At 39.6% G+C, this 26031-nt stretch overlaps 3 protein-coding genes across 5 annotated transcripts; all 3 read left to right on the plus strand.

Moving 5' to 3' along the window:
• Window positions 1–3140: 3140 nt before the first annotated feature.
• On the plus strand, window positions 3141–20420 carry LOC18013489 (sacsin). Of its 3 annotated transcripts, none has more exons than XM_006394517.2 (13): window positions 3141–3645; window positions 3956–4682; window positions 4931–10896; window positions 11054–12528; window positions 12817–13080; window positions 13419–13639; window positions 14211–14482; window positions 14833–17776; window positions 17862–17994; window positions 18117–18640; window positions 18736–19626; window positions 19819–19995; window positions 20095–20420. In XM_006394517.2, the coding sequence occupies exons 1-13, from the start codon at window positions 3317–3319 to the stop codon at window positions 20290–20292; spliced, it is 14121 nt and encodes a 4706-aa protein (XP_006394579.1). In that variant the 5' UTR covers window positions 3141–3316; the 3' UTR covers window positions 20293–20420. The 3 variants fall into 3 exon arrangements, 2 of the variants coding, with proteins under 2 accessions (XP_006394579.1, XP_024006695.1); XM_024150927.1 differs by having other exon boundaries at window positions 4066–4682; XR_002897621.1 differs by lacking the exons at window positions 18736–19626; window positions 19819–19995; window positions 20095–20420 and having other exon boundaries at window positions 17887–17994; window positions 18117–18586.
• Window positions 20421–20749: 329 nt separating this feature from the next.
• On the plus strand, window positions 20750–23238 carry LOC18013496 (photosystem II stability/assembly factor HCF136, chloroplastic). The gene is made up of 8 exons (XM_006394518.2): window positions 20750–21161; window positions 21294–21529; window positions 21631–21761; window positions 21907–22039; window positions 22344–22466; window positions 22577–22651; window positions 22739–22854; window positions 22960–23238. The coding sequence occupies exons 1-8, from the start codon at window positions 20828–20830 to the stop codon at window positions 23024–23026; spliced, it is 1215 nt and encodes a 404-aa protein (XP_006394580.1). The 5' UTR covers window positions 20750–20827; the 3' UTR covers window positions 23027–23238.
• Window positions 23239–23555: 317 nt separating this feature from the next.
• On the plus strand, window positions 23556–25899 carry LOC18013454. The gene is made up of 3 exons (XM_006394519.2): window positions 23556–24103; window positions 24474–24604; window positions 24916–25899. The coding sequence occupies exons 1-3, from the start codon at window positions 23825–23827 to the stop codon at window positions 25709–25711; spliced, it is 1206 nt and encodes a 401-aa protein (XP_006394581.1). The 5' UTR covers window positions 23556–23824; the 3' UTR covers window positions 25712–25899.
• Window positions 25900–26031: the final 132 nt, after the last annotated feature.

Consider the following 26031-nt stretch of genomic DNA (forward strand, 5'->3'; position numbering starts at 1 on the left):
GCGAGTGAAGACTTTGCAACTGAGTCAAAGTTGTACTCTCCCTCTAATGCCATCACAATCTTTCCTTATGCAAACTCCATCAGCTGAGAGAACATTGGTGATAACATATTAAATGAGGTCGAATCCAAGTGTAGATTGTGTAGATTATGTAGCGCAACACTTGGCTAAAAAACCAGCCAAATCAAGTAGTGTATTCAAAATTTTAGTTTTCAATTTTTACTAGGATTTAATTATAAACACATTACATTAAGTTGCAGTGACATACCGGAAAAATATAATTACATAAAAGAAAAGAAATAAAGAATAGATATTGTGATATAACAAATAAATAGTTTATGCTTTTATGGTTTGTAATAAAGGATTGTAGACTATAATATTTCTATCGAATAGATTTGATGCAACTTTCATGCATCACCTGATCAAAATTTGTGCACACAGTCAATATTTTTTTGGATTCATGGTGTTTAAAAATGGTTCATATGGTTTATGGTTTGATTTTAATATTGGAGAAAAAGACTTACATGTTAAAAGAGCATATTAAACATTTAGTTCTACAGTATTCGCCTTATGAATATGGTTTGGAAAAAAATTCATGTGCTTAAAACAAACCACCTTTTATGCTTTTGAATCTATATACGGCTTATTGATGAAAAACCAGTGATCTTCTTAAATTTGGGTTATGATTGAGCCAATAGTAATCACTCTCGGACGTATCCATTTATGGTATAAACTTTCTCCTTCAATGCGTTAAATATTACTTTAACATCTTAGGCTCCTAACTATGGTTAATCTAAATATCACTTGAAAACACCTTAGACTCCTAAAGTCCTTATTATGATTAAAAATACTTTTAATTTGAAGATTGGAAACTTCTCAAAATTAATAAATCTTATGCCATGAACCAGATTTGAATTGGTGACACAAAGATTAATGGATCTCACACGATGTATTTAACTATTATTTATTATGGTCTTCTGATTACGGCTCACTATTCGCTAAAGTCTGATAAAAATACACCTAACCGTCCGGTTTGGTAGTACAATTTCGTTTTCACATTATCCGATTTGTGGGATAACTCTATATTCCACATTTTCGTATAACTGAAATTTGATTCTCTAGAAAACCGAGCAACCAGATTCATATATAGATAAATCAAAGTCAAAATCCAAGTCATTCATTAACCAACATAAAAACTACTTAAAGTTAAAGTTAAACTAAACCAGATCGGTTCTCAAAACCAGACAAGCTAATAAAAACATAAAAATTATGTTAGTAATTTGGGTACAAGGGAATCATTCATGAGAGCGACCGTCTTTTTACTAAAGAGCAATATTAGAGATTTGGAACTTATAAAGGTTGTAGAAAAGGTAAGTGAGATTTACTGTTTTATATTTTCTGATGGAAACTTAGGTACTCATCTTCATCTTCTTGGCATTCGTATGCATTATTCCTTCATTCACCTCATATCCATCTGGATCCCATGTCCTCCTCTGAGTCAGTGTTCCATGGATAATTTTTCTCTCATTTTGTGTATCTTCTTCTTCCTCATAGTCTTTGAATCCTATTGTTTGCCTTATCCATTGCAGCAAAGTTCCTGATTGCCATCACTGTCATATCCACTGCTTGTTATCACTAATTTATTTTTAGATTATGTATTTAATCATTAAGGAGTAAGACACTTGTATTTTTCTAAAGAAGATAAGATTTTATAATTCTGATTCTAAAGAAGATAAGATTTTATAATTCCGAAGGATTATAGCAAATTATATATGAGTAGAGAATTGAGTCATTGATTTTGATTAGAGTAGTAAAATTGACTTCTATTGAAATTTAGTGTGATTTTGGTTTTTGAAAAAATATTCATGTTTTTAGAAAATCTAAAATTAGTGGAATAGTTTAATTTAATTTTTATATTTTTTTATCAATGTTAATGTGTCATAAAGAAGAAAAATCTGATGTGTTAAGCTCTTGTGAGATATACCGAATTTTTATAAAATAGATATTTCATGTCCATCAATTCAAAGTTAAATCATGATATTTTTTTTTTGTGCAAATGAAAATTATTTATAAGCTTCAACCAAAAAAAAATATTTATAAGCTGGAATCGTGGGTAAACTTAATTTTGAATTTTGCAAATTTTGCAAAATTATCCTTTAGTCGAGAGCAAAAGCGATGGCCGAAAACAACTAGTTCAATGGTTTCAAACCGGAGGTTAAACAGATAACCACAAAACATCAACGACATCATTTTTATTAAACTATAATTCAAATAGTCCACAAATAACCAAATACTGTGTTTTCTTCCCCAATTGTAATGTTTTTTTGTCTATATTTTTTTTTATTATCCCACATTCCCACCCCCATTGACGGCTATGAAATAGAAAAGAGAGACATCTAAATGAAGTAATGAGTAATTCTACTTTTGCTTTAGATAAAGAGCCGGCTTTAGCCGTTTTTTACCCTTTTTCTGTTCTTTAGCTATTTTTTTCCTTTTTGAAATAAAATCCTATATTTTAAGATGAAATTTAACTGGAAAGTAATAAAAATCACAAACCAGAAATAGCGAAATAGGAATACACCCTACAAATATGCACACCATTTAGATATATTTTTGTTTTGTGGGACAATGGTTAAGGAATAGTGATCGATCAACTATATAAAACTTTATTAATTTTCAATGTAAATGCTTCGTCCATTGGTTACCACGTATACAATTGATACATTTATATAATTTGGGAGTGGTGATTCGGAATTATGCACCTTTACTATTATTATTATATATTTTTTCTTTAGTCCACAATTTATTTTTGTTCGTAACGACGTCAATTTATGTCTTAAGAAACTATTTTGTAGTACCGTCGTTTCCTTTATGTTGGTTCTTGTGTTGCTCATTGCCTTTGAAGTAGTTGTAAGTATACCACAGGCTTCCGAAAACAAGCATCCCCATGGGCCATGGCACTAATACCGTCCGAAAAAAAAAAAATCAAAAATTATAGCTCCATTTTTCTCAGTCTTAATAGGGCTTAAATTTACAGGCCCAGTAGAGACGCACAGTTTCTGTCTTTTTTTTTTTCCTTGTTCACGTTAATGAAAATCCGACATCAATCAATTAGTCAAAATTCTGGAATTTCCTGTCAAGTAAAAGCTTTTCCTTCACTTTGTGATGTTTTCTCATTTTTGATCTTCAAGCTTACACTCCTGAGTCGGTGCATCCAAAATTCTTCGAGATCAAAGACCGCCTTCGTAAGCTCATCTTCTTTATTTATATCCATGGGGATATGACCTTCCTGCAACAAAGAGAACATTTATAATCGAAGATGGATTCACTTCTTCTCGAAGATTTTGGGCAGAAGGTGGATTTGACCCGACGAATTCGGGAGGTTTTGTTGAACTATCCGGAGGGAACCACCGTGCTCAAGGAGCTCATACAGAACGCCGATGACGCCGGAGCTACCCGGGTACGCCTCTGCCTTGATCGCCGGGTTCACGGGTCGGGTTCTCTGCTATCGGACTCTTTGGCTCAGTGGCAGGGTCCTTCTCTCTTGGCCTACAATGATGCTGTTTTCACCGAGGAGGATTTCGTCAGTATCTCCAGAATTGGTGGGAGTGGCAAGCACGGCCAGGCTTGGAAGACTGGTCGATTTGGGTAAATTTCGGATTCCTTCTCTCTAAAATTACTCTCACTGTTTTCTTCGTTTCTTGCTTACGAATACAGCGATTGACTTCTTTTAACTAACTAGTGAAACGATGATCCAATGCACTAATTAGCTGTGTCTAAGATGTAAGTTTTGGGGTTTTTTAATATCATCGCAACTTCTTAAGTATGTGTTTAAGTCAATCTCACTGTGTCGTAGATTTGATGTCTTGCTATTTGCCTAGCGATGTATTTATCTTCTCTTTTTACTTTCATAATCTTCCCTCGTTTTCTGATAACTGTTCTGACTTTGATATTATAGGGTTGGCTTCAATTCGGTATACCATTTGACTGATATACCTTCTTTTGTGAGTGGAAAATACGTGGTATTGTTTGATCCTCAGGGTGCTTATCTTCCAAATATTTCTGCAGCAAATCCAGGGAAGAGAATTGATTTTGTTGGTTCCTCAGCTCTCTCTCAGTATGAGGATCAGTTTACTCCTTACTGTACCTTTGGCTGTGACATGAAAAATCCTTTTCATGGTACTTTATTCCGTTTCCCTTTGAGGAGCCCAGAGCAGGCAGCTTCTAGTAGGCTCTCAAGGCAAGCCTACTTTGAAGATGACATTTCTTTGATGTTTGATCAACTTTTCGAGGAGGGCGTTTTCTCGTTGCTCTTTCTTAAATGTGTATTATCCATTGAGATGTACACATGGGATGCTGGAGATCCAGAGCCCAAAAAAATTTATTCATGTTCGGTCAGCTCACCAAATAATGATACTGTGTGGCATCGGCAGGCAGTTCTTAGACTGTCGAAGACATCTATTTCTGGAGACAGGGAGATGGATTCATTCACTCTGGAATTCTTAAGCGAGTCTGTAAATGGAAGCCAAAGTAAACGAAAAACAGACAGATTTTACATAGTTCAAACAATGGCATCAGCGTCTAGCAGAATTGGTTCGTTTGCCGCCACTGCTTCCATAGAATATGATATTCATTTGCTACCATGGGCTTCAGTTGCAGCTTGCATATCGGATGATTCATCAGAGGTACTGTGCGATTTTAATTGTGCCTTTTTGCCATCTGTAGTAATTTCTTCCCATGTTGCAGTACTGTATACAATTGCGCTTATTTATCTATTTTATTTTAGTATTCCTTCATCCTAACGGTTGCGGGTATTTCATATATTTCTGCTGCATGCTTTCGATTATCTGTAACTGCTTTTGGGATTGGATTTTTCTCATATGTCTTTTGGAGACCTTACTACGTTCACTCTGTCTTCGTATGGTTTTGACAGAATAATTTCCTAAAGCTTGGGCATGCTTTCTGCTTTCTTCCATTGCCTGTACGAACTGGATTGACGGTACAAGTCAACGGATACTTTGAGGTGTCATCAAATCGTCGCGGAATTTGGTATGGCGAAGATATGGACAGGAGTGGGAAAGTTCGTTCAGCGTGGAATAGGCTTCTCCTGGAAGATGTGGTAGCACCCAGTTTTGCACGATTGCTTCTTTGTTTGAGAGAAGTGCTTGATCCCAGGGATTCTTACTACTCCTTATGGCCAAGTGGATCTTTTGAAGCACCATGGAGCATTTTAGTTGAGGAAATTTACAAAAACGTCTGCAATGCTCCTGTGCTGTTTTCGGATCTTGAAGGGGGGAAATGGGTATCCCCTGCCGACGCTTACCTTCATGATGAAGAATTTTCAAGGAGCAAAGAACTTGGTGATGCCTTGCTGCAGCTTGAAATGCCTATCGTGTGCCTCCCAAGACCAGTTTTTGATATGCTTTTGAAGCAACCTTCTTTTTTTCTTCCAAAAGTGGTTACTCCGGATAGAGTGCGCAACTTTCTCAAAGGATGCAAAACGCTCTCCTCTTTGAAAAAATCTTCGAAGCTAGTGTTATTGGAGTACTGCCTGGATGATCTGACTGATGATAGTGTTTGCACTCAAGCCAGCAACCTGAAGCTACTTCCATTAGCAAATGATGACTTTGGCTTCTTTTCCGAAAGTGCAGAAGGTGTCTCCTATTTTATTTGTGACGAATTGGAGCATATGCTATTACAGAAAGTTTATGACAGAGTAATTGATAGGAACATTCCTCCAGGTTTATATAGCAGACTTTTTGCCATTGCAGAGTCACAAACAGCAAATCTTACAATTTTCAGTATCCAAAGTTTGCTTCAGTTATTTCCAAGGCTTGTACCTGCTGAATGGAAATACAGAACCAAGATTTCCTGGCATCCAGATTCCAACCCAGACCATCCTTCGTCATCATGGTTTATTATCTTCTGGCAATATCTTGAGAAACAGTGTCAGAGCCTTTCATTATTCTGTGATTGGCCAATCTTGCCATCCACATCTGGCTATTTGTATATAGCCTCTCCGCAATCAAAATTGATCAACGCGGAGAAGCTTGCCGATGCAGTCAGAAATGTCTTGGAGAAGATTGGTAGCAAAATATTAAACAACAATTTTAAAGTTGAACATTCAGATTTGTCCTCCTTTGTTTCGGATGCTAGTTACACAGGCGTCTTAGAATCCGTTTTTGATGCTGCCTCTTCGGATATGGTTGGGGTACAAAATTTAATTTATAATTTGAATGTTGAAGAGAAGGATGAGCTTCGTAATTTTCTTTTGGATCCAAAATGGCACATAGGACATCAGATTGGCGATCTATACCTCAGAATCTGCAAGAATTTGCCCATTTATCGTGTGTATGGAGATATATGTGATCAAGAATCTGATTATTCTGATCTTGTTAATCCTCCTAAGTACTTACCTCCATTAGATGTGCCTGCCTGTCTTCTAGGATGTGAGTTTATTCTTAGCTGTCAAGGCAGCGAAGAAGATATTTTGCAGAGGTATTATGGCATTGAGAGAATGAGGAAAAGTCATTTTTACAGACAAAATGTTTTCAACAGAATTGAAGTTTTGCAACCTGAAATTCGTGATCAGGTGATGGTTTCTATTTTACAGAATCTTCCACAACTGTGTATGGAAGATAGATTCTTAAGGGAAGAATTGCAGAACCTAGAGTTTGTTCCAACTGTAAATGGTCCTCTTAAACGCCCATCTGTTTTATACGATCCTCGTAATGAAGAGTTATATGCTTTGTTGGAAGATTCAGATTGTTTCCCTGGTAGTAGATTCCAGGGATCTGCGATCTTGGAGATGCTTCAAGGTTTGGGCCTCAGAACAACTGTTTCTCCTGAGACAATTTTAGAGAGTGCACGATTGGTGGAGCGGGTGATGCACATGGATCTGGAAAAGGCTCATACACGAGGTAAAGTGCTTTTTTCATTTTTAGAAGTCAATGCTGTGAAGTGGCTGCCTGATCAGTCGAGTGAAGATGATGGAGCTATAAACAGGATTTTTTCAAGAGCTGCGACGGCTTTCAGACCAAGAAATCTGACATGTAACCTTGTTAAGTTCTGGAGTGAACTTAAAATGATTTGCTGGTGCCCCGTTTTAGTGTCTGCTCCATTTCAAACTTTACCATGGCCAGTTGTGACATCTACTGTTGCTCCTCCGAAGCTTGTACGTCCGAAAACAGATATGTGGCTTGTGTCTGCATCCATGCGGATACTTGATGGTGAATGTTCTTCTACAGCTCTTGCATATAATTTGGGGTGGTTATCACATCCAGGAGGAAGTGCAATTGCGGCTCAGTTGCTTGAACTTGGAAAGAACAATGAAATTCTGATTGATCAGGTTCTTCGGCAGGAACTAGCTTTGGCGATGCCAAAGATATACTCAATTCTTGCAAGTTTACTTGGTTCAGATGAGATGGACATAGTTAAGGCTGTACTTGAAGGTAGTCGCTGGATCTGGGTAGGGGATGGATTCGCAACTTTGAGTGAGGTTGTTCTTGATGGCCCTCTTCATCTAGTTCCCTACGTTCGTGTCATACCTATCGACTTAGCTGTTTTTAGGGGATTGTTCGTTGAACTTGGTGTTCGAGAATTTTTAACTCCATCTGATTATGCTGATGTTTTATCTAGAATAGCTGTAAGGAAAGGTATTTCACCTCTGGATCCACAAGAAACGAGGGCAGCTGTGCTAATTGCGCAGCAGTTGGCTGAAGCGCAATTTCTTGACAGAGTCACAATCTATTTACCTGATGTTTCTGGTCGACTCTTCCCTTCAAGTGATTTGGTCTATAATGACGCTCCATGGTTGACCGCCTCAGACAATCATAACAGCTCATTTAGTGCCGAGTCTACAATGCTATTGAATGCAAAAAGAACAACGCAAAAATTTGTCCACGGTAACATATCGAATGAGGTAGCAGAGAAACTTGGTGTTCGCTCACTTCGTAGAGTCTTGCTGGCGGAAAGCGCTGATTCAATGAATTTTAGTTTATCTGGAGCTGCTGAGGCCTTTGGACAGCATGAGGCATTGACCACCAGACTTAAACACATACTAGAGATGTATGCTGATGGGCCTGGGATTCTTTTTGAGCTGGTTCAAAACGCGGAAGATGCAGGAGCTTCTGAGGTGACATTCCTTTTGGATAGGACTCATTATGGGACTTCTTCACTCCTCTCTCCTGAAATGGCAGATTGGCAAGGCCCTGCTCTGTATTGTTTCAACGACTCGGTTTTTACACAACAAGATATGTATGCAATCTCACGCATTGGTCAAGCAAGCAAACTTGAAAAACCTTTTGCGATTGGAAGATTTGGGCTGGGCTTTAACTGTGTTTATCATTTCACAGATATCCCGGCATTTGTTTCTGGTGAAAACATTGTTATGTTTGATCCTCATGCCAATCATTTACCTGGTATCTCTCCAACTCACCCAGGCTTGCGGATTAAATTTGCGGGAAGAAATATATTGGATCAGTTTCCTGATCAATTTGCACCATTCTTGCATCTTGGTTGTGACTTAGAGCATACATTTCCTGGAACACTCTTTCGGTTTCCTCTTAGAAACGCAAGTGCTGCTCCCAGAAGCCAAATAAAGAAAGAAATCTATGCTCCTGAAGACGTGTTATCCCTCTTCACTTCCTTTTCTGGTGTAGTTTCGGAGGCCTTAGTTTTCCTGCGGAATGTAAAATCGGTATCCATTTTTATTAAGGAGGGAGCTGGTCATGAAATGCAGTTACTGCATCGCGTTTGCAAAGATGACCATGTTGGCAAAGATACTGAACCAAAGCCATCTAGTCAAGTGTTTAGTCTACTTGATGAAAATCTTTCTGCTGGAATGAATAAAGATCAGCTACTAAAAAAACTAAGCAGCACTGTGGTTAAAGATGTTCCATATAAATGCCAGAAGATTGTGGTGACCGAGCAAGATTCTTCGGGCTGTACTTCACATGGATGGATAACAGGTGAATGTCTGAATGCTGGGGTAAGTAAAAAGCACTTGAACCTTCCAGAATTGTCCCATAAGTTGATACCATGGGCTAGTGTTGCCGTGCTTATAAATTCTGTCAAGAGTGATAATGTAGAGAACATGGCTGCTAGCAATTCTGATATATTTGGACCATCCGCAATTTCAGTTCAGAATAGAAGAACTTTTGGGGGGCGTGCTTTCTGCTTTCTGCCTTTACCTATTACTACTGGCCTCCCGGCGCATATCAATGCATACTTTGAATTGTCATCCAACAGGAGGGATCTTTGGTTTGGTAATGACATGGCAGGGGATGGAAAAGTACGGTCGGATTGGAATCTTTACTTGATCGAGGAAGTTGTTGTACCAGCTTATGGTCATTTGCTTGAAAAAATTGCATCTGAACTTGGTCCATGTGATTTGTTCTTCTCTGTCTGGCCAGTAACTCTAGGAGCAGAACCTTGGGCATCCTTGGTTCGGAAGCTCTACAGTTTTGTTGCGAATAACGGACTTCGTGTATTATATACCAAAGCAAGAGGGGGCCAATGGATTTCAACTAAGCAAGCAATATACCCTGATTTCAGCTTTCTTAAGGCAGAGGTGCTAGTTGATGTCCTTGCAGACGCTGGCCTCCCTGTTATTAATATCTCAAAGTCAGTTGCGGAAAGATTCGGAGAGGCCTGTTCATCTTTGCATTTTATGACACCCCAATTGTTAAGGACCCTTTTGACCCGGCGAAAACGTGAGTTTAGGGATAGGCATGGCTTGGTATTGGCACTAGAATACTGTCTTCTTGATTTAAAAGTTCCTTTCATGGCTGATCTTCTTTATGGTCTACCCCTGCTACCTCTTGCTGATGGTTCATTTACGACTTTTAACAAGAATGAGACTGCCGAGAGAATTTTTTTCGCAGAAGAGAATGGGTATGAACTTTTGAAGGATTCACTTCCTAACCAGCTCGTTGACCGTGAAGTGACCGAAGGAATTTATAGTAAGCTGTTGGCTGTAGCACAAAGCGAAGAATCATGCATATGTCTTCTCTCTTGCAGTTTGCTTGAGAAGCTCTTTTTTAAGCTACTGCCAGCAGATTGGCATCTCTCAGAAAAGATACTTTGGACACCTGGCCAACAAGGACATCCGACAGTAGAGTGGCTAAGGGTACTGTGGAGCTATCTTAAGTTATCTTGTGATGACCTCTCAATATTTTCTAAGTGGCCCATATTGCCAGTTGAAGATCAGTGTCTCATGAAACTAACTGTAAATTCAAACGTTATTCGAGATGATGGCTGGAGCGAGAACATGTCTTCATTATTGCTGAAATGTGGATGCCGGTTCTTAAATCGTGAGCTTCCAATAGAGCACCCTCACTTGGAAACATTTGTTCAGCCACCAACAGCAGCGGGCATTTTGAATGCACTTCTTACGGTTTCTGGTGGGCAAGAAAACATAAAGGGGATTTTTCGTAATGTTTCAGAAGGAGAATTGCATGAGCTACGGAATTTTATTCTTCAGTCAAAGTGGTTTTCTGGTGGACAAATGAATGATGTCCACTTGGAGACCATCAAACACCTCCCCATATTTGAGTCGTACAAAAACAGAAAACTTGTGAGTTTGAACTGCCCAGTTAAGTGGCTAAAACCTGATGGCATCAGAGAGGATCTGTTGGATGATGATTTTGTACGCTTAGACTCAGAGAGGGAAAGAGCCATCTTCAAAAGATACTTACAAATAGAAGAGCCCTCGAGAATGGAATTTTACAAAGCTTGTGTACTTAATCGTATGTCTGAATTCCTTTCTCAGCAAGAAGCCTTGTTGGCCATTTTGCATGATCTATATGAGCTGGTCGCCGATGATGTTTCCCTTCAGTGTGCATTATCTACAACCCCTTTTGTTCTCGCAGCTAATGGATTATGGCAACAACCTTCCAGGTTTATCTATCTTATTACCTCTTATTCTAATACGTTGAATATGATAATCACAGAATACATCAGCGACTTGATATTAGCTATCTTTGTTAACATTTACACACTCTATACAGCAAATGGAATTTTTATAGTTGTCTTCATACTTTTGTTCTGTTTTCAGGCTATATGATCCTCGTGTTCCTGGGCTACAGGAGCTTCTTCACAAAGAAGTCTACTTTCCTTCTGATAAATTCTTAGATTCTAAGATCCTGGATGCCTTGGTTGGTCTTGGACTTAGAACAACTCTGGATTGCTCTGCCTATTTGGATGCTGCTAGAAGTGTGTCAATTCTACACGACTCAGGAGATCTAGAAGCATCGAGATATGCAAGAAGACTATTTTTCCATATCAAAACTCTATCTGTCAAACTATCATCCAAGACAGGTGAAGCCAGCCATGATGAATCACAAAATCTAATGTCCATGACAAGTGAAGACTCGCCTGATGGAGAAACCTATCCTGAATATGAAACCGAGACTAGCTATCTCGGGAACTTGCTCACTGAACAATCCGAGGATGAGTTTTGGTGTCAACTGAGGTCTATCCCATGGTGTCCTATTTCTCTTGATCCGCCAATAGAAGGAATTCCATGGCTTGAATCTAGTAACTTGGTGGCATCTCCAGATAGAGTAAGACCCAAGTCTCAGATGTTTTTGGTGTCTGCCACAATGCACTTGCTGGATGGTGAGTGCCATTCATCATATCTACTTCAGAAATTTGGGTGGATGGACTGTTTAAAAATTGATGTCCTGTGCAGACAACTAATTGAGATATCAAAGTCGTATAAAGAACAGAAGTCTCGTTCGTCAATAAATCCTGATTTTGAGAGCATGTTACAAAGTCAAATTCCTCTACTCTATACGAGACTGCAAGAACATGCTAGGGAAAATGATTTTCATGCTCTTACATCAGCACTAAATGGTGTTCCTTGGGTGTGGCTTGGGGATGATTTTGTCTCTGCTGATGTTCTTGCTTTTGATTCTCCAGTGAAGTTTACCCCTTATCTATATGTTGTCCCTTCAGAATTATCGGACTTTAAGGAACTGCTTCTAGAACTAGGGGTGAGGCTTAATTTTGATCCGGCAGATTATATGAACACTCTGCAACACTTGCAGAATGATATCAAAGGATCACCGTTAACAGACGAACAGATATATTTTGTCCTTTGTGTTCTTGAAGCCATTGCAGACTGTTTCTCCGAGACATCACAAGATTGTGATAAAAATTTATTGCTAGTTCCTGATATCTCTGGACTTTTGGTCCCATTGGAGGATCTTGTTTATAATGATGCACCATGGGTGGACAGCAGTTCTCTTTCTGGGAAAAGGTTTGTGCATCCTAGCATCAACAATGACATGGCTAATAGATTGGGAATACAGTCTCTTCGTTGTATCTCCTTGGTGGATAATGATATTACCCAAGATCTTCCTTGTATGGAGTTCACAAAATTGAACGAGCTTCTATCTTTATATGGCAGCAAAGATTTCTTGTTTTTCGATCTTCTTGAGTTAGCTGATTGCTGCAGGGTTAAAAAGCTGCACATAATCTTTGACAAGAGAGAGCACTCTCGCAAGTCATTGCTGCAGCATAATTTAGGTAATCAATGCTTTGAGCTCATTACTAACCTTTCAGTTGATTCTATTATGTTCTTTAGATCTTGTTTTATTTGTCGTTTTGCTCTAAGCTTTCTCTTTCGATTTCGGAGAATGGCGGATTTATCTAAGGTGGATAACATTTCCAATACGGCAATACCAAAAAGATCTTGAGCTTCTACGGGATACAAGCTTCTTTGTTGTTTGGTTTTAAATGCGTGTTGAGTATCTCTTTTGTATATTGTAGGGTTATCTACCTTGTCCCTCTTATAAATGGGCTCTCTTTTGTCAGGTGAATTTCAAGGCCCTGCTCTAGTTGCCATATTAGAAGGGGCTACATTGACCAGAGAGGAGGTTTGTAGTCTTCAGCTTCTTTCACAGTGGAGAGTTAAGGGTGAAACTCTCAACTATGGGTTGGGCCTTCTTAGCTGTTACTTCATGTGTGATCTTCTCTATATTGTTTCTGGTGGCTACTTTTACATGTTTGATCCCCGAGGAGCGACCCTTTCTGCATCCACGACTCAGGCTCCCGCTGGAAAGATGTTCTCCTTGATAGGTACGAACTTCTGATGTTGCTATCCTACTTCTCCCTTCCCAATGCTAAAGTCGCGTGACAACGTGGTAGCCAAGATTTTTAAATTAACCGTAATTATTTAGTAACTGGTCCCTGTGGGGAAAGACCACTCATCCCTAAATTGATAGTTTTCTGTTCATTGGTCGTGATTGTGAGGGATCATATTTTAGCTTAATTCACATTTGTCTTATCGTGATTTGTTTGTACTTATCATTTAGTCAAAGCTCCATTTCGACCCTATTTTGATAAAGAAGTTATTGGATTCTATTCAGTTCTCTTTCTTTGAATTTACCGTTTAATTAGTGCTATTGTTCTTTTAGGTACGAATTTGGTCGAGCGATTCACTGATCAATTTAATCCCATGCTAATTGGCCAAGATAAGGCATGGTCATTGACAGATTCTACCATTATTCGGATGCCTTTATCATCTGAAATATTGAAAGATGGGATTGAGGCGGGGTTATATAGAGTGAAGGAAATCGCTGACCAGTTTTTGGAGAATGCCTCCCGAATCCTCATTTTCTTGAAGTCAGTTTCGCAGGTATAATAATATGTATATCTACACCACCCTAGGCGTCATTGAATTCTTTTCCTGGCAGTAGATTGCTATTAAATTTAAAACTTTAATACAAAATATAACCTTGAACGCAGGCTACCCTGTTGTCGTTATATAACAGGTAGTTACGAAGTAAGGAACTTCTAATCTAGATAGATTTTTCTGAGGCCTTTTTATTTGCTGAGAATTTTCGCTTAGGTATCGTATAGAAAACATGATTAGTCTGGACCTTTTGAATTTGCAGAATCTCAAAATAAAATGTGTTCGGCATTCTTCCATATGTTGGAAATTTCTTTTAACTGTCTTTTGACTGTTGGATATTTTGGATAGATATAAGACAGTTGAGCTTCAGATATGAGGAATGAGTGAGGTTCGACATTTTTCCTTGGTTGTATGGAACTCTGTACATGTGTAATGTTAACTTGCGTAATGTATTCTGTGAAATGATTCTTGTTTTATCATCCTGCATCTCGTTTTAGTCATTTGATGTCTATTCTATGTAGCAGATGGATATGATCGAACTTAAGAAAACTTGGCAAATATTTGTTAATTTCAGGTTTCATATTCCACATGGGAGCAAGGAAATGCAGAACCACATCAAGACTACGCGCTGCATATTGATTCAGCATCAGCTATCATGAGGAATCCTTTCTCGGAGAAAAAATGGAGAAAGTTTCAACTTTCTAGGTTGTTTAGTAGCTCAAGCTCTGCTGTTAAATCACACATAATAGAGGTTAACCTTCAAATAGGAGAAAATAAACTTCTGGATAGATGGCTTGTTGTTCTTAGCATGGGCTCTGGACAATCACGAAACATGGCTCTTGACAGGTACGAAGTTGTTAACTATTACTCAACGTAAAATCTTCTGGAAGTAACCTCTCAATGATCTCTTTCAGACGTTTAATCCATCTTTTTAAATTTGAAATATTACAAATTTTGATCAAAATCATGGGCAGCAACACAATCAGTGCACTGTGCAAGTCACTTTTCATACTTGATAACAAAATAATTAGTATGGCACAAGTATATGGAAACTAAGTTTTTTTTTTGTTTTATTATGAAAAAAAAGAAAAAAAGAATTCCATTTACTCACGTTTTTTTCAAACCCTAGCTGATGTGATGAGTGTACTAGAGGTTATCGTGTCTCTATATGTTGTTGAAATATTACTTATATGCAGGAGGTATCTAGCGTACAATTTGACACCTGTTGCTGGAGTTGCTGCACATGTATCTCGAAATGGTCGTCCTGTTGATGTTCATCCAGCCAGCCCCATAATGTCTCCTTTGCCTTTGTCTGGTAGTGTGAATCTACCTGTCACCATCCTTGGATGCTTCCTTATTCGGAATAATTGTGGTCGTTTTCTCTTCAAAAATCTGAATGAGAGAGCTATGTCAGAGCCACAGCTTGATGCTGGAGAGAAATTGATTGATGCATGGAACAGAGAATTAATGTCATGTGTTCGCGATTCTTACATAGAAATAGTGGTGGAGATGGAAAGGCTAAGGCGAGAACATTCAAGCTCTTCAATTGAGTCAAGTACAGCACGTCAGCTGGCCCTTTCTCTTAAATCATATGGTCATCAGTTGTATTCCTTCTGGCCACGATCTAATCAACATGCTTTGCTTACCCAACATGACGGTGCTCTAGCAACAGAAGTGCTCCAGCCAGAGTGGGAATGTTTGGTTGAACAAGTTATAAGGCCGTTTTATGCTCGGGTCGCTGAGCTTCCTCTATGGCAGCTTTACTCAGGAAATTTGGTCAAGGCTGAAGAGGGTATGTTTCTAACACAACCTGGTAGTGAGGTTGCTGTTAATTTGCTTCCTGTTACAGTTTGCAGCTTTGTGAAGGAGCATTACCCTGTGTTTTCCGTGCCTTGGGAATTGTTGGCTGAAGTCCAGGCAGTAGGGATTCCGGTTCGAGAAGTTAAACCAAAGATGGTTCGCGATCTTCTTAGGAAGTCATCTGCATCTATTGATCTCCGATCTGTTGATACTTATATTGATGTACTTGAATATTGTCTCTCAGATATTCAATTCAGTGGAGCACTTAACCCGGATAACATAGAAGAAGGAAACAATACTTCTGCTGCAATGTCGATGCCTACTCAAGCTCAGGCTGGCTCAAGTGATGCTTTTGAAATGATGACAAGCCTAGGGAAGGCGTTGTTTGATTTTGGTAGAGTTGTTGTTGAAGATATTGGCCGTGCTGGAAATAGTAATAGTAGATATAGTAATGTTGACCCGAGGTTTCTATCTGCAATTAATGAACTTAAAGGATTACCATGCCCGACTGCAACAAATCATTTAACACGTTTGGGTATTTCTGAGCTATGGTTGGGAAACAAGGAGCAGCAGGCATTAATGTTGCCTGTATCTGCACAATTTATCCATCCAAAAGTGTTTGACAGATCGAGCTTGGCTGACATATTCTTGAAGTCTTCAGTTCAAGCATTTTTAAAGTTAAGGAGCTGGTCTCTTCCTTTACTGGCCAGTAATATGAAATATCTTTTTCATGACCATTGGGTTAATTATATCTCGGAATCGAATGTTGTACCATGGTTTTCGTGGGAAAGTACATCCAGTTCTAGTGATGATAGTGGTCCCTCGCCTGAATGGATAAGGCTCTTTTGGAAGAATTTTAATGGATCAGCAGATGAGCTCTCTCTCTTTTCGGACTGGCCTTTGATTCCTGCATTCCTTGGCAGACCTATTTTATGCCGTGTAAGGGAGAGACAATTGATCTTCTTTCCACCACCGCCTTTGCAGCCAATCTCTAGAAGTGGTGCTGATATGCATCAGAGAGATAGTGATATGCCCACGACGTCAACATCAGTAAGTGATGGTTCTTTATCTGAGTTAGTACAACACTATGTTTCAGGCTTCGACCTAGCACAGAGAGAGCATCCTTGGCTGATTGTACTGCTTAACCAATGCAACATACCTGTTTTTGATGCTGCATATATTGATTGTGCTGAGAGAAGCAAGTGTCTGCCTTCATCAAGCGTGTCACTTGGCCAAGCGATTGCCTCCAAGCTTGCTGAAGGAAAACGAGCTGGCTACATTGTTGGTATCGCTTCCTTCCCCATGTCTGGCCGTGATGAGCTTTTTACCCTTTTGGCTAATGATTTCTCTTCCAGTGGCTCAAGTTATCAATCATATGAACTTGAAGTACTAAGCTCACTTCCTATATTTAAGACTGTCACTGGGTCGTATACGCATTTGCAAAGGCAGGCTTTGTGCATAATCGCTGGAAATTCCTTCCTCAAACCATATGATGAATGTTGCTTTTGCTATTTTCCAGATTCAGTTGAATGTCACTTTCTCCAAGCCCTTGGGGTCGCTGTGTTGCATAATCATCAGACTTTAGTAAGGTTTGGGTTAGCTGGGTTTGAAAGCAGATCTCAATCTGAACAAGAAGATATACTAATTTATCTATATGGAAATTGGCTAGATTTAGAAGCCGATTCTACTGTGATTGAAGCTATTAGGGAGGCTAAATTTGTTAGAAATTCTGATGAATTCTCCTCTGAGCTGTCAAAACCGAAGGACCTGTTTGATCCTTCAGATACATTACTAGTGTCAGTCTTTTTTGGTGAAAGAAAACGCTTTCCTGGAGAAAGATTCTCTTCCGAAGGCTGGCTTCGCATTCTACGAAAAGCTGGCCTTCGAACTGCAGCGGAAGCCGATGTCATACTTGAGTGTGCCAAGAGGGTGGAATTTCTGGGTATCGAGCGTAATAGATCCTCTGAAGAAGATTATTTTGAAACGGATCTTGTGTATTCTGAGAAGGATATTTCAGTTGAATTATCAACATTAGCAGGATCCGTACTTGAAGCTATATTTTCAAACTTTGCTGGTTTTTATAGCACCGCATTCTGCAACAGTCTTGGTCAGATTGCTTGCGTACCTGCTGAATCAGGGTTCCCAAGTATTGGTGGCAGAAAAGGTGGCAAAAGAGTCCTTACAAGTTACAGCGAAGCTGTTCTTTTACGGGACTGGCCCCTAGCCTGGAGCTCTGTTCCTATTCTTTCAAGTCAACGATTCATTCCACCTGACTATTCATGGACAGCATTTCGCCTAAGAAGTCCTCCGATTTTCTCGACTGTTCTTAAACACTTACAGGTACGAACACCCTTCTTCTCTCTTTGATAAATTTGTGTACGCTTGTCACGGACATGGGAAGAAAGGTCTGATCAAATATGTCCAGGTAATCGGACGGAATGGTGGTGAAGACACTCTTGCTCACTGGCCCAATGATCCAAATGTGATGACCATTGATGATGCTTCTTGTGAGGTTTTGAAGTACCTGGAAAAAATTTGGGGGTCCCTAACTTCTTCAGGTACGTATACTATTTAATCCAACACTCAATTTACATTATTGGATAGAAACATTTCATCCAGATATTTTGGAGTTGAAATCTCTGGTGATATTTTTTCCGGGTTTTGTAATTCTATCATCCAGATATTTTGGAGTTGCAAAAAGTGGCCTTTTTACCAGCTGCAAATGGAACACGCTTGGTGGGCGGAAGCTCCCTTTTTGTTCGCCTACCAATCAACCTATCACCTTTTGCTTTTGAACTTCCTAGTCTCTATCTACCTTTTCTGAAGATCCTTAAAGATTTGGGACTTAACGATGTTCTTTCAGTTGGTGGTGCAAAGGAAATCCTCTCCAAATTACAAAACGTATGTGGTTATCGGCGTCTGAACCCGAATGAGCTTCGAGCTGTTATGGAAATTCTTCATTTTCTCTGCGATGAAATAAATACGACAAAGGCACCCGATGATTCCACCGTTAAATCAGATGTGATAGTCCCAGATGATGGCTGCAGGCTTGTCCATGCACGATCTTGTGTTTACGTCGATTCCTTTGGGTCACGCTATGTGAAATACATAGATACCGCAAGGTTGAGACTTGTTCATCCACGTCTTCCGGAGAGGATCTGTCTAGATTTGGGTGTCAGAAAGCTTTCTGATGTGGTTATTGAGGTATGCATGTAATCGGTTTTTTTCTTCCCATGCTTTTGTTTTTATTATATATTCTGGATGTGACACGATCTCAAAATAATTGCATCTTTACGTAGGAACTTGAAAGTGCTGAATATATTCAAACCTTAGACAACATAGGGTCCATATCACTCAAGGCTATCAGAAGGAAGTTGCAGAGCGAATCGTTTCAAGCTGCTATATGGACTGTGAGCCGTCAGACCACAACCGTGGATGACTTATCTTTTGAAGATGTGCAACATTCTCTTCAATCTGCTGCAGAGAAAATTGAATTCGTCAGAAACATATACACTCGATTTCTTCTCCTGCCAAATTCTGTAGACGTTACCCTCGTGTCGAAGGAGTCCATGATTCCTGAATGGGAGAATGAATCGCATCATCGAACAATGTATTATATCAACCGTCACAGAACATCTATCTTAGTTTCTGAACCGCCTGGATACATTTCTTTCCTGGATGTCATGGCAACAGTGGTGAGCGAGGTTTTAGGCTTTCCAACTTCCCTGCCTATAGGATCTTTAATTTCATGTCCTGAGGGATCTGAAACTGAAATTGCCGCTTGCCTAAGACTGTGCCCTTATGCTCTTACAAACACCGGCGCAGCTGATAGTTCTATTGGCCAAGAGATAATGCCCCAGGATGCTGTACAGGTACAGCTTCACCCTTTGAGGCCATTCTACAAAGGGGAGATTGTTGCTTGGAAAATCCAACAAGGAGATAAGCTGAGATACGGTAGAGTCCCAGAGGATGTTCGACCTTCTGCAGGCCAAGCCCTTTATAGATTTAAGGTTGAAATGTCACCTGGAGAGACTGGTTTATTACTTTCATCTCAAGTTTTCTCCTTCCGAGGCACGTCAATTGAAAATGAAGGTCCCACGACTTTACCCGAGGTGATCCCAACAGTATCTGATGACAGATCTCAAGAAACTTCAGAAAGTTCCAGAACTAACAAAACAAGTTCTAGCCAGGTTTGTTACATTTCTCGTGAATTGTTGGATTCAATCATCTATACTTTTGTTCTTGCCCCCTATTTGGACATTATACATAATGAGACAAATGCATACTGCTTTTTTCTCCAAATGTCCAATTTTCTTGTGGTAGTTTGATCTTGTCTCTTGTTCTTAGGAAGATTGATTGTATTTGTTCTTTGTCACCTGCAGCCTATGAATGAAATGCAATATGGTCGAGTAACAGCTAAAGAGTTAGTTGGGGCAGTCCACGAGATGCTCTCTGCAGCTGGAATCAATATGGAACTGGAGAATCAGTCTCTACTACAAAGAACCATAACACTTCAAGAAGAACTCAAGGACTCTCAAGCAGCATTCATACTTGAGCAGGTTCGGTTACAATCGAAATCCTACATACTCAATACAGACATTATTGATCATAATGATTGATATAGCAAAGACATGTCATTGTCTCTGATTTTCTTGCAGGAGAGAGCAGAGGCTTCCCTGAAGGAAGCAGAGACCGCGAAATCACAATGGGTTTGTAAGATATGTCTGATCAAAGAAGTGGACATGACCATTGTCCCATGCGGACACGTCTTGTGTCGCGTATGTTCAGCTTCAGTCTCTAGATGTCCCTTTTGTCGCCTTCAAGTCACAAGAACTATCCGAATCTTCCGACCGTAATTAACACCAAATATCACCATTTATTTATCAAAGGTTTTGTCCTCTATACAACATTTTCTTGTGTATATAAGTATAGGGTATGTTTTCACTTTGTATCTTCTTCAAGTAAAGAAAACATTATTCCTAGCCGCGATCATCATGTCGTTTTCCCACTATACTCCACTTAACTAGGTCATAATCTGGAAACAAAATTAAGGCAAAACTTGAACAAAATTTACGGTCAAAACGTTTTAAATATAAAAATTCAGATTTTTACCATCTAAAATCTACAGATATCTAAATTTTTTAACTAATATAAACGATTATGAAAATATTAATTAAGTGCATATCAAACCATTCATAACAATGGTATTGTAAGAAAGTGTATAGATCAATCATATGGCGACATGTGTAAAAACGGTGGACTACGTAGACGTTAGATAACCACCACTCAGATAAGAAGGAGAGAGAAAGCATACACACCAAAAGGATATGTGTTCCTCCAGAGGCGCGAGAGAGCAGAGAAGAAGAAGAAGAATAAGAAGAACAAGCTTCAATGGCGTCTCTGCAACTCTGCGACGGTTACCTCCTCTTCAAGCCCTCTGTATCTCCTCGATTCCTCCCTAACCGCATCTCTCACCGTCTCATCCCTAAGGCCTCCGCTTCTTCACCATCACCGTCTTCGTCTTCGTCTTCCTCCTTGTCTCTAAATCGGAGGCAGCTTCTGTACCAATCTGCGGCAGTATCACTCTCGCTTTCTTCCATTTTCGGTCCGGTAAAAGAAGCTAAAGCTGATGAACAGTTATCGGAATGGGAAAGAGTGTTCCTCCCTATCGATCCCGGCGTCGTTCTTCTCGACATTGCTTTCGTCCCCGACGATCCCAGCCGCGGTAACTCTCTCTCTCTCTCTCTCTCTCTCTCTCTCTCTCTCTCTTCTTTTGTTTTTTCTTCATTTTCCGTTTTCCTCTCTGAGCGAAGAAGCTTAAGCTTAAGAGTGTCACTTACTGCTAATAACCAATTAGGGTTTTTACTGGGAACGAGGCAGACTCTCTTAGAGACCAAAGACGGTGGAAACACTTGGGCTCCACGCTCAATTCCTTCAGCTGAAGAGGAGGATTTCAATTACAGATTCAATTCAATCAGCTTCAAAGGCAAAGAAGGATGGATCATTGGCAAGCCTGCAATTTTATTGTACACTGCTGATGCTGGAGAGAATTGGGATAGAATTCCCCTAAGTTCTCAGCTTCCCGGAGATATGGTATATAGCATTTTTTCTCCTCCGTTTCCTTGAGAGATTATGGGTTTCTAGTGCTGTTTTTCGTCTATGAGAATGTCAAACCTTTTGTTACAATGTTGTAGGTGTTTATAGAGGCGACTGGTGACAAGAGTGCAGAGATGGTTACTGATGAAGGTGCTATATATGTAACTTCAAACAAAGGATATAACTGGAAAGCTGCTATTCAGGAAACTGTGTCAGCTACATTGAACAGGTTTGGAGCAAGTTTTTGAAATATTCAGTTGTTATGGAAGTCGAAATGTATATGTTTCGGAACTGGCATTGTGTTTTTGGGGAACTGTGCTTCTCGACCATTTTCAATAGAGACCCTAATTCTGTATTTTCTAATGGTCTTGCAGAACAGTCTCCAGTGGAATCAGTGGTGCTAGTTACTACACGGGAACCTTCAGTGCCGTTAATCGTTCACCGGATGGAAAATATGTTGCTGTTTCGAGCCGTGGTAACTTCTTTCTGACATGGGAGCCTGGGCAGGTGAGCCTCAGTTAACATCTCTTCTGATGTTAAACTTATAGTCCTTTTGCGACATAGCACTTGGTCAAGCTCAGTCAGTTTTCTCATGGCTGAATTCATTTCAGCCGACTATTTAGCACTAATTGGATAAAATGTAGAGTATAGTATAGCATGTATAACAATCAATCCATCGGATTTATGATCTAAGTAATTAGTGGTAAGAAGAGTCAAGTACGGTGTCTAGGCTACCAAAATCATGCGTCTTACATGTGTGTGTTTGGTTGCTCTTAAAAACGTCATTCACCATAACATTGGTACATTGCAGCCTTACTGGCAACCACACAATAGAGCTGTTGCCCGAAGAATTCAGAACATGGGATGGAGAGCTGACGGTGGTCTTTGGCTTCTTGTTCGTGGAGGAGGACTTTATCTTAGCAAAGGCACTGGGGTAAGTACTGCTAGAAGTTTCTCCTCACCCTCAACATTTTTATCTTCCAATGTTCCAATCAATTCTATATCTGACTTTGTTCTCCACTGTCTTAATTAATTGTTGTGTAGATCTCAGAGGAGTTTGACGAGGTTCCAGTTCAAAGCCGTGGCTTTGGCATTCTAGATGTTGGTTATCGCTCAGAGGTACATGAGTTTACGCAACGATCATTCAAATCTTTGAATTCGGCTCAGATATTAACACCAATATTTGTTGTTGTTGTGTGATTGCAGGAAGAAGCATGGGCAGCAGGAGGCAGTGGCATTCTACTGAGAACGAGAAATGGAGGCAAGTCATGGAACCGTGACAAAGCTGCTGATAATATCGCAGCTAATCTCTACGCGGTCAAGTAAGTCTCTAATCAAACTTCAAAACACAGCCTTTTGACTAGCTTACAGTTCCTCCTGATCCATCTCAACCCGTTGCTCAAACTAATTTCCATCTGTTTTGGTAGATTTGTTGATGACAAGAAAGGGTTTGTGCTTGGCAATGATGGAGTCTTGCTCCGATATGTTGGATGAAGAAGGCTGCAATTAAAAAGGTGAATTAAAAAGGCTGCAACGATTGTGCTTGACAAGAAATCGTTTTGTCTCAGTCTTCTCTGTAAAGCGTTTGCTGCGTTTTGATACTGCATTACACTAATGTGTACACTCCCTTCATTAAATATATAAAGTTGTTTATCTTGTTTCTTGTGGAAAGCAGTGTTTGACTGTTAGTTGGATATTGGATCTAATCTGTGCTTATAAGTTATTTTCAGCAAATAATCATTATTCAATTAATTATATACAAATATTTGTTCTTACTTGAAAAACGGTTTATCCAGTGGAGAAATATATACAAATATTAATAAATTTTTTGTCAACCTTGATTCCATAATTTAATATCACGTGTCATTAAGAGAAACATAAAATAAATGGTAAATGTATATCAACTTTGTTTTGTGTAAATTTATTTATTTTATTGTAGCATCAGTTATTTGTTTTTATAAATGGTAACGCGGTTTTATTTTTCACATTAATTAATCTGTTCTTCGTTTTTTTGTAAAAGAAATAAAAGGAATATAATTTTGTGTCGCTCCGGTGGCGACGAGAGGGAAGAGAGATCTCTCGTTCGTTTTTCCCGGAAAATCCGGCAAGAAAAAGTTACATCGAACCTACGAGAAAATTCGTCCCTTTTCACTCCACGAGTTTTCACCTCTCTTTCTCAATCTCTCAGCGTCTCTTCCTCGTTTCTCGTCTCCGCTTTTTCCCCCCTTTTCCTCTTCGATTTCACCGGAATCCGAAAATTCTGATCAGATCTAGTTTAGATTGTATAGAGCAATGCTTACGGATCGAGGGAGACGGATTTCTGTTTGCAATGGAACTCTCGAATATAGCAACAGAAAATTCCGTGGTGATAATGGTTACGGATTCGTAGATCGATCGTCACCGACCTCTGCTTCCAAAATCCTGCGTATCTCGTCACCGACCTCTTCTCCACCGTCGTCGACTTCTTCCGCCACCGTGACTTGCTCCTTCTCCACCGGCGCTGGCTATATCGAACACCGGGTCTCCAAGTTCGATACACTCGCCGGCATTGCTATAAAGTATGGTGTTGAGGTATACTTTCTGTGTTTTTTGGCTGTAAATTAAGCTTGCTATGATATGATCGAAATTGTAAATGCTTTTGCGTTTTGACTCTAACTATTACGTTTCCACCAGAAAATTTGATTGTCGAATTCGTGTAGTGATAAAGGAATTGAATTTTTTTTCTGAATTATAACATAGTGAGGAAGGTATTCGAAAGCGATAGAAATAAATAGTAAAGAGCCACCTTTTTAGATAATAATGGAGTTGAATTTAAAAGTTGGAAGCAATTCTTCTCGTGAGCCCTCACTATCGCAATTTTTCTGAGCTTATGCTTTTGGTGCTGGATTAGGTCTAATTTCCTTTTATTGTTTACTTGTATCCTAAAAATTTCATTTTTCAGGTTGCAGATATCACGAAGCTGAATGGGCTTGTAACTGATCTTCAGATGTTTGCTCTCAAGTCTCTCCGGATACCATTACCTGGGAGACATCCTCCTTCTCCATGCTTATCTAACGGCTCCTTATATCATGGGTACTTTTAGCCTCTTGATCCTCTGTTTTACATATTTTATTTGTATGCTAATTAGAAGGCCTTACTCTGTGACCTGTTAAACAATCTCATAGAACCTGGTTATTGTAAAACCAAGAACATGCTTAACGAAGGAGTTGTTTCCGTTGGATAGTGCTTAAGTAATATGATAAGAAACCAAATGGCTACAACTGACCCTTGTAAATGAGCAGATTCTGTTGGGAATCGACACACTTAACTAGAGCTTTGAATCTGTTGGTTTTGCATTTAAAGTAATCCTATCTCCATGATTGAAAGATGAAATCTTCTTGCAGAGAGGATTGTTCTGAGCAAGCTTCATCATCAGCAAACAATGGCAACCTCCAAGACGTATATGAGTCCTTCCAGTCTTTGAGGCTGAAGCCTTCAGAAACGAAGATTTCTCCAGCCATGAGCTCCTTGCAAGGTTACTATGGACTGAAACCAAGAAACAGAAGGGCTTCTGAAGGTTTAGAGATGGCAGTTTACAATAAAGAAGCTTCTCATCTCCAAGACGATGATCAGTACCTCACACCTTTCCCAGCCACCAACACTCCCTTGAATCACCACAGAAAATCGAGAAGCTTGGTAGATGCAGTTATCGCCGAGGTGAACCAATCGTCCAACCCGTCAAAGGCAGGAGGAGAAGTGAATTCTGATAAGCCAATGAGAAGACGCCAAAAATCCGAAGCCGATTTCACTTCTCGAGCTCCAGAAATGCTTTTGAAGAAGGAGAACAGAAGCAGCAACGGCGCGTTTTCTGCAATAGCCGGGAAAGGTTTAGCTCTGAGAACCAAAGCAGCAAGCAGAACTAACTTGTCAGCAGATACCGAGACCAGTAATTCCAATCCTGTACCAGTCAATTTGATGGAAGCTCCTGTTGTGGGAGACAGCTTCTCAAGCGTGAGGAAATCATTTAGCGCTTCTAGTCTGCAAGAACCGGACTGTAACAGCAACGGTCCATCACTATGGCCAACCTCGAAGTGGACCCTGAAAGCTGATTTGCTCACACAAGCAGCCTTGACGAGCTCTATCTTTGACGGATTGCCTAAGCCTTTAACTGGTCGGAGACACAAAAAGGCTGTGGACTAATGTCAGTTAGGTTTCCTCGGTGACGTTATTGACTGTCCTCTTTGGGTTCTGTTAATCCAAAAGGAAGAAGCTAATAGATGTAGATGGAGGGAGTAAATAGAAAGTACAGTGTATTATTATTGCATTGTATTGCCCATTAATTTAAAAACAAGAATGCAATTGGTTGTGAGTGAGAGTGCATCAAAGGATTTTTGTTTTTGTTGGAATTCACAAGTAATAAAAAACTTACAGTGATTGCCATAGAAGATAGATAGCAAAAAAATTATGTTTTCAAAGCCGAAAAAATGGTATAATTTTTTGTTTTTCTGAACCAAATGAAG

Source organism: Eutrema salsugineum, unplaced genomic scaffold, assembly GCF_000478725.1.
Source record: "Eutrema salsugineum unplaced genomic scaffold, Eutsalg1_0 scaffold_6, whole genome shotgun sequence".
Lineage (NCBI taxonomy): Eukaryota > Viridiplantae > Streptophyta > Magnoliopsida > Brassicales > Brassicaceae > Eutrema > Eutrema salsugineum.

Bases quoted from the DNA above. Each gene is read 5' to 3' on its own strand.
- LOC18013489 (XM_006394517.2), top strand. From the start codon at position 3,317: ATGGATTCACTTCTTCTCGAAGATTTTGGGCAGAAGGTGGATTTGACC. The intron at 12,529-12,816 runs GTAATCAATGCT...CTCTTTTGTCAG, and splicing joins ATTGCTGCAGCATAATTTAG to GTGAATTTCAAGGCCCTGCT. The intron at 19,627-19,818 runs GTTTGTTACATT...TGTCACCTGCAG, and splicing joins ACAAAACAAGTTCTAGCCAG to CCTATGAATGAAATGCAATA.
- LOC18013454 (XM_006394519.2), top strand. From the start codon at position 23,825: ATGCTTACGGATCGAGGGAGACGGATTTCTGTTTGCAATGGAACTCTC. The intron at 24,104-24,473 runs GTATACTTTCTG...TTCATTTTTCAG, and splicing joins CTATAAAGTATGGTGTTGAG to GTTGCAGATATCACGAAGCT. The intron at 24,605-24,915 runs GTACTTTTAGCC...ATCTTCTTGCAG, and splicing joins AACGGCTCCTTATATCATGG to AGAGGATTGTTCTGAGCAAG.
- LOC18013496 (XM_006394518.2), top strand. From the start codon at position 20,828: ATGGCGTCTCTGCAACTCTGCGACGGTTACCTCCTCTTCAAGCCCTCT. The intron at 21,530-21,630 runs GTATATAGCATT...ACAATGTTGTAG, and splicing joins CTCAGCTTCCCGGAGATATG to GTGTTTATAGAGGCGACTGG. The intron at 22,040-22,343 runs GTGAGCCTCAGT...GGTACATTGCAG, and splicing joins TGACATGGGAGCCTGGGCAG to CCTTACTGGCAACCACACAA.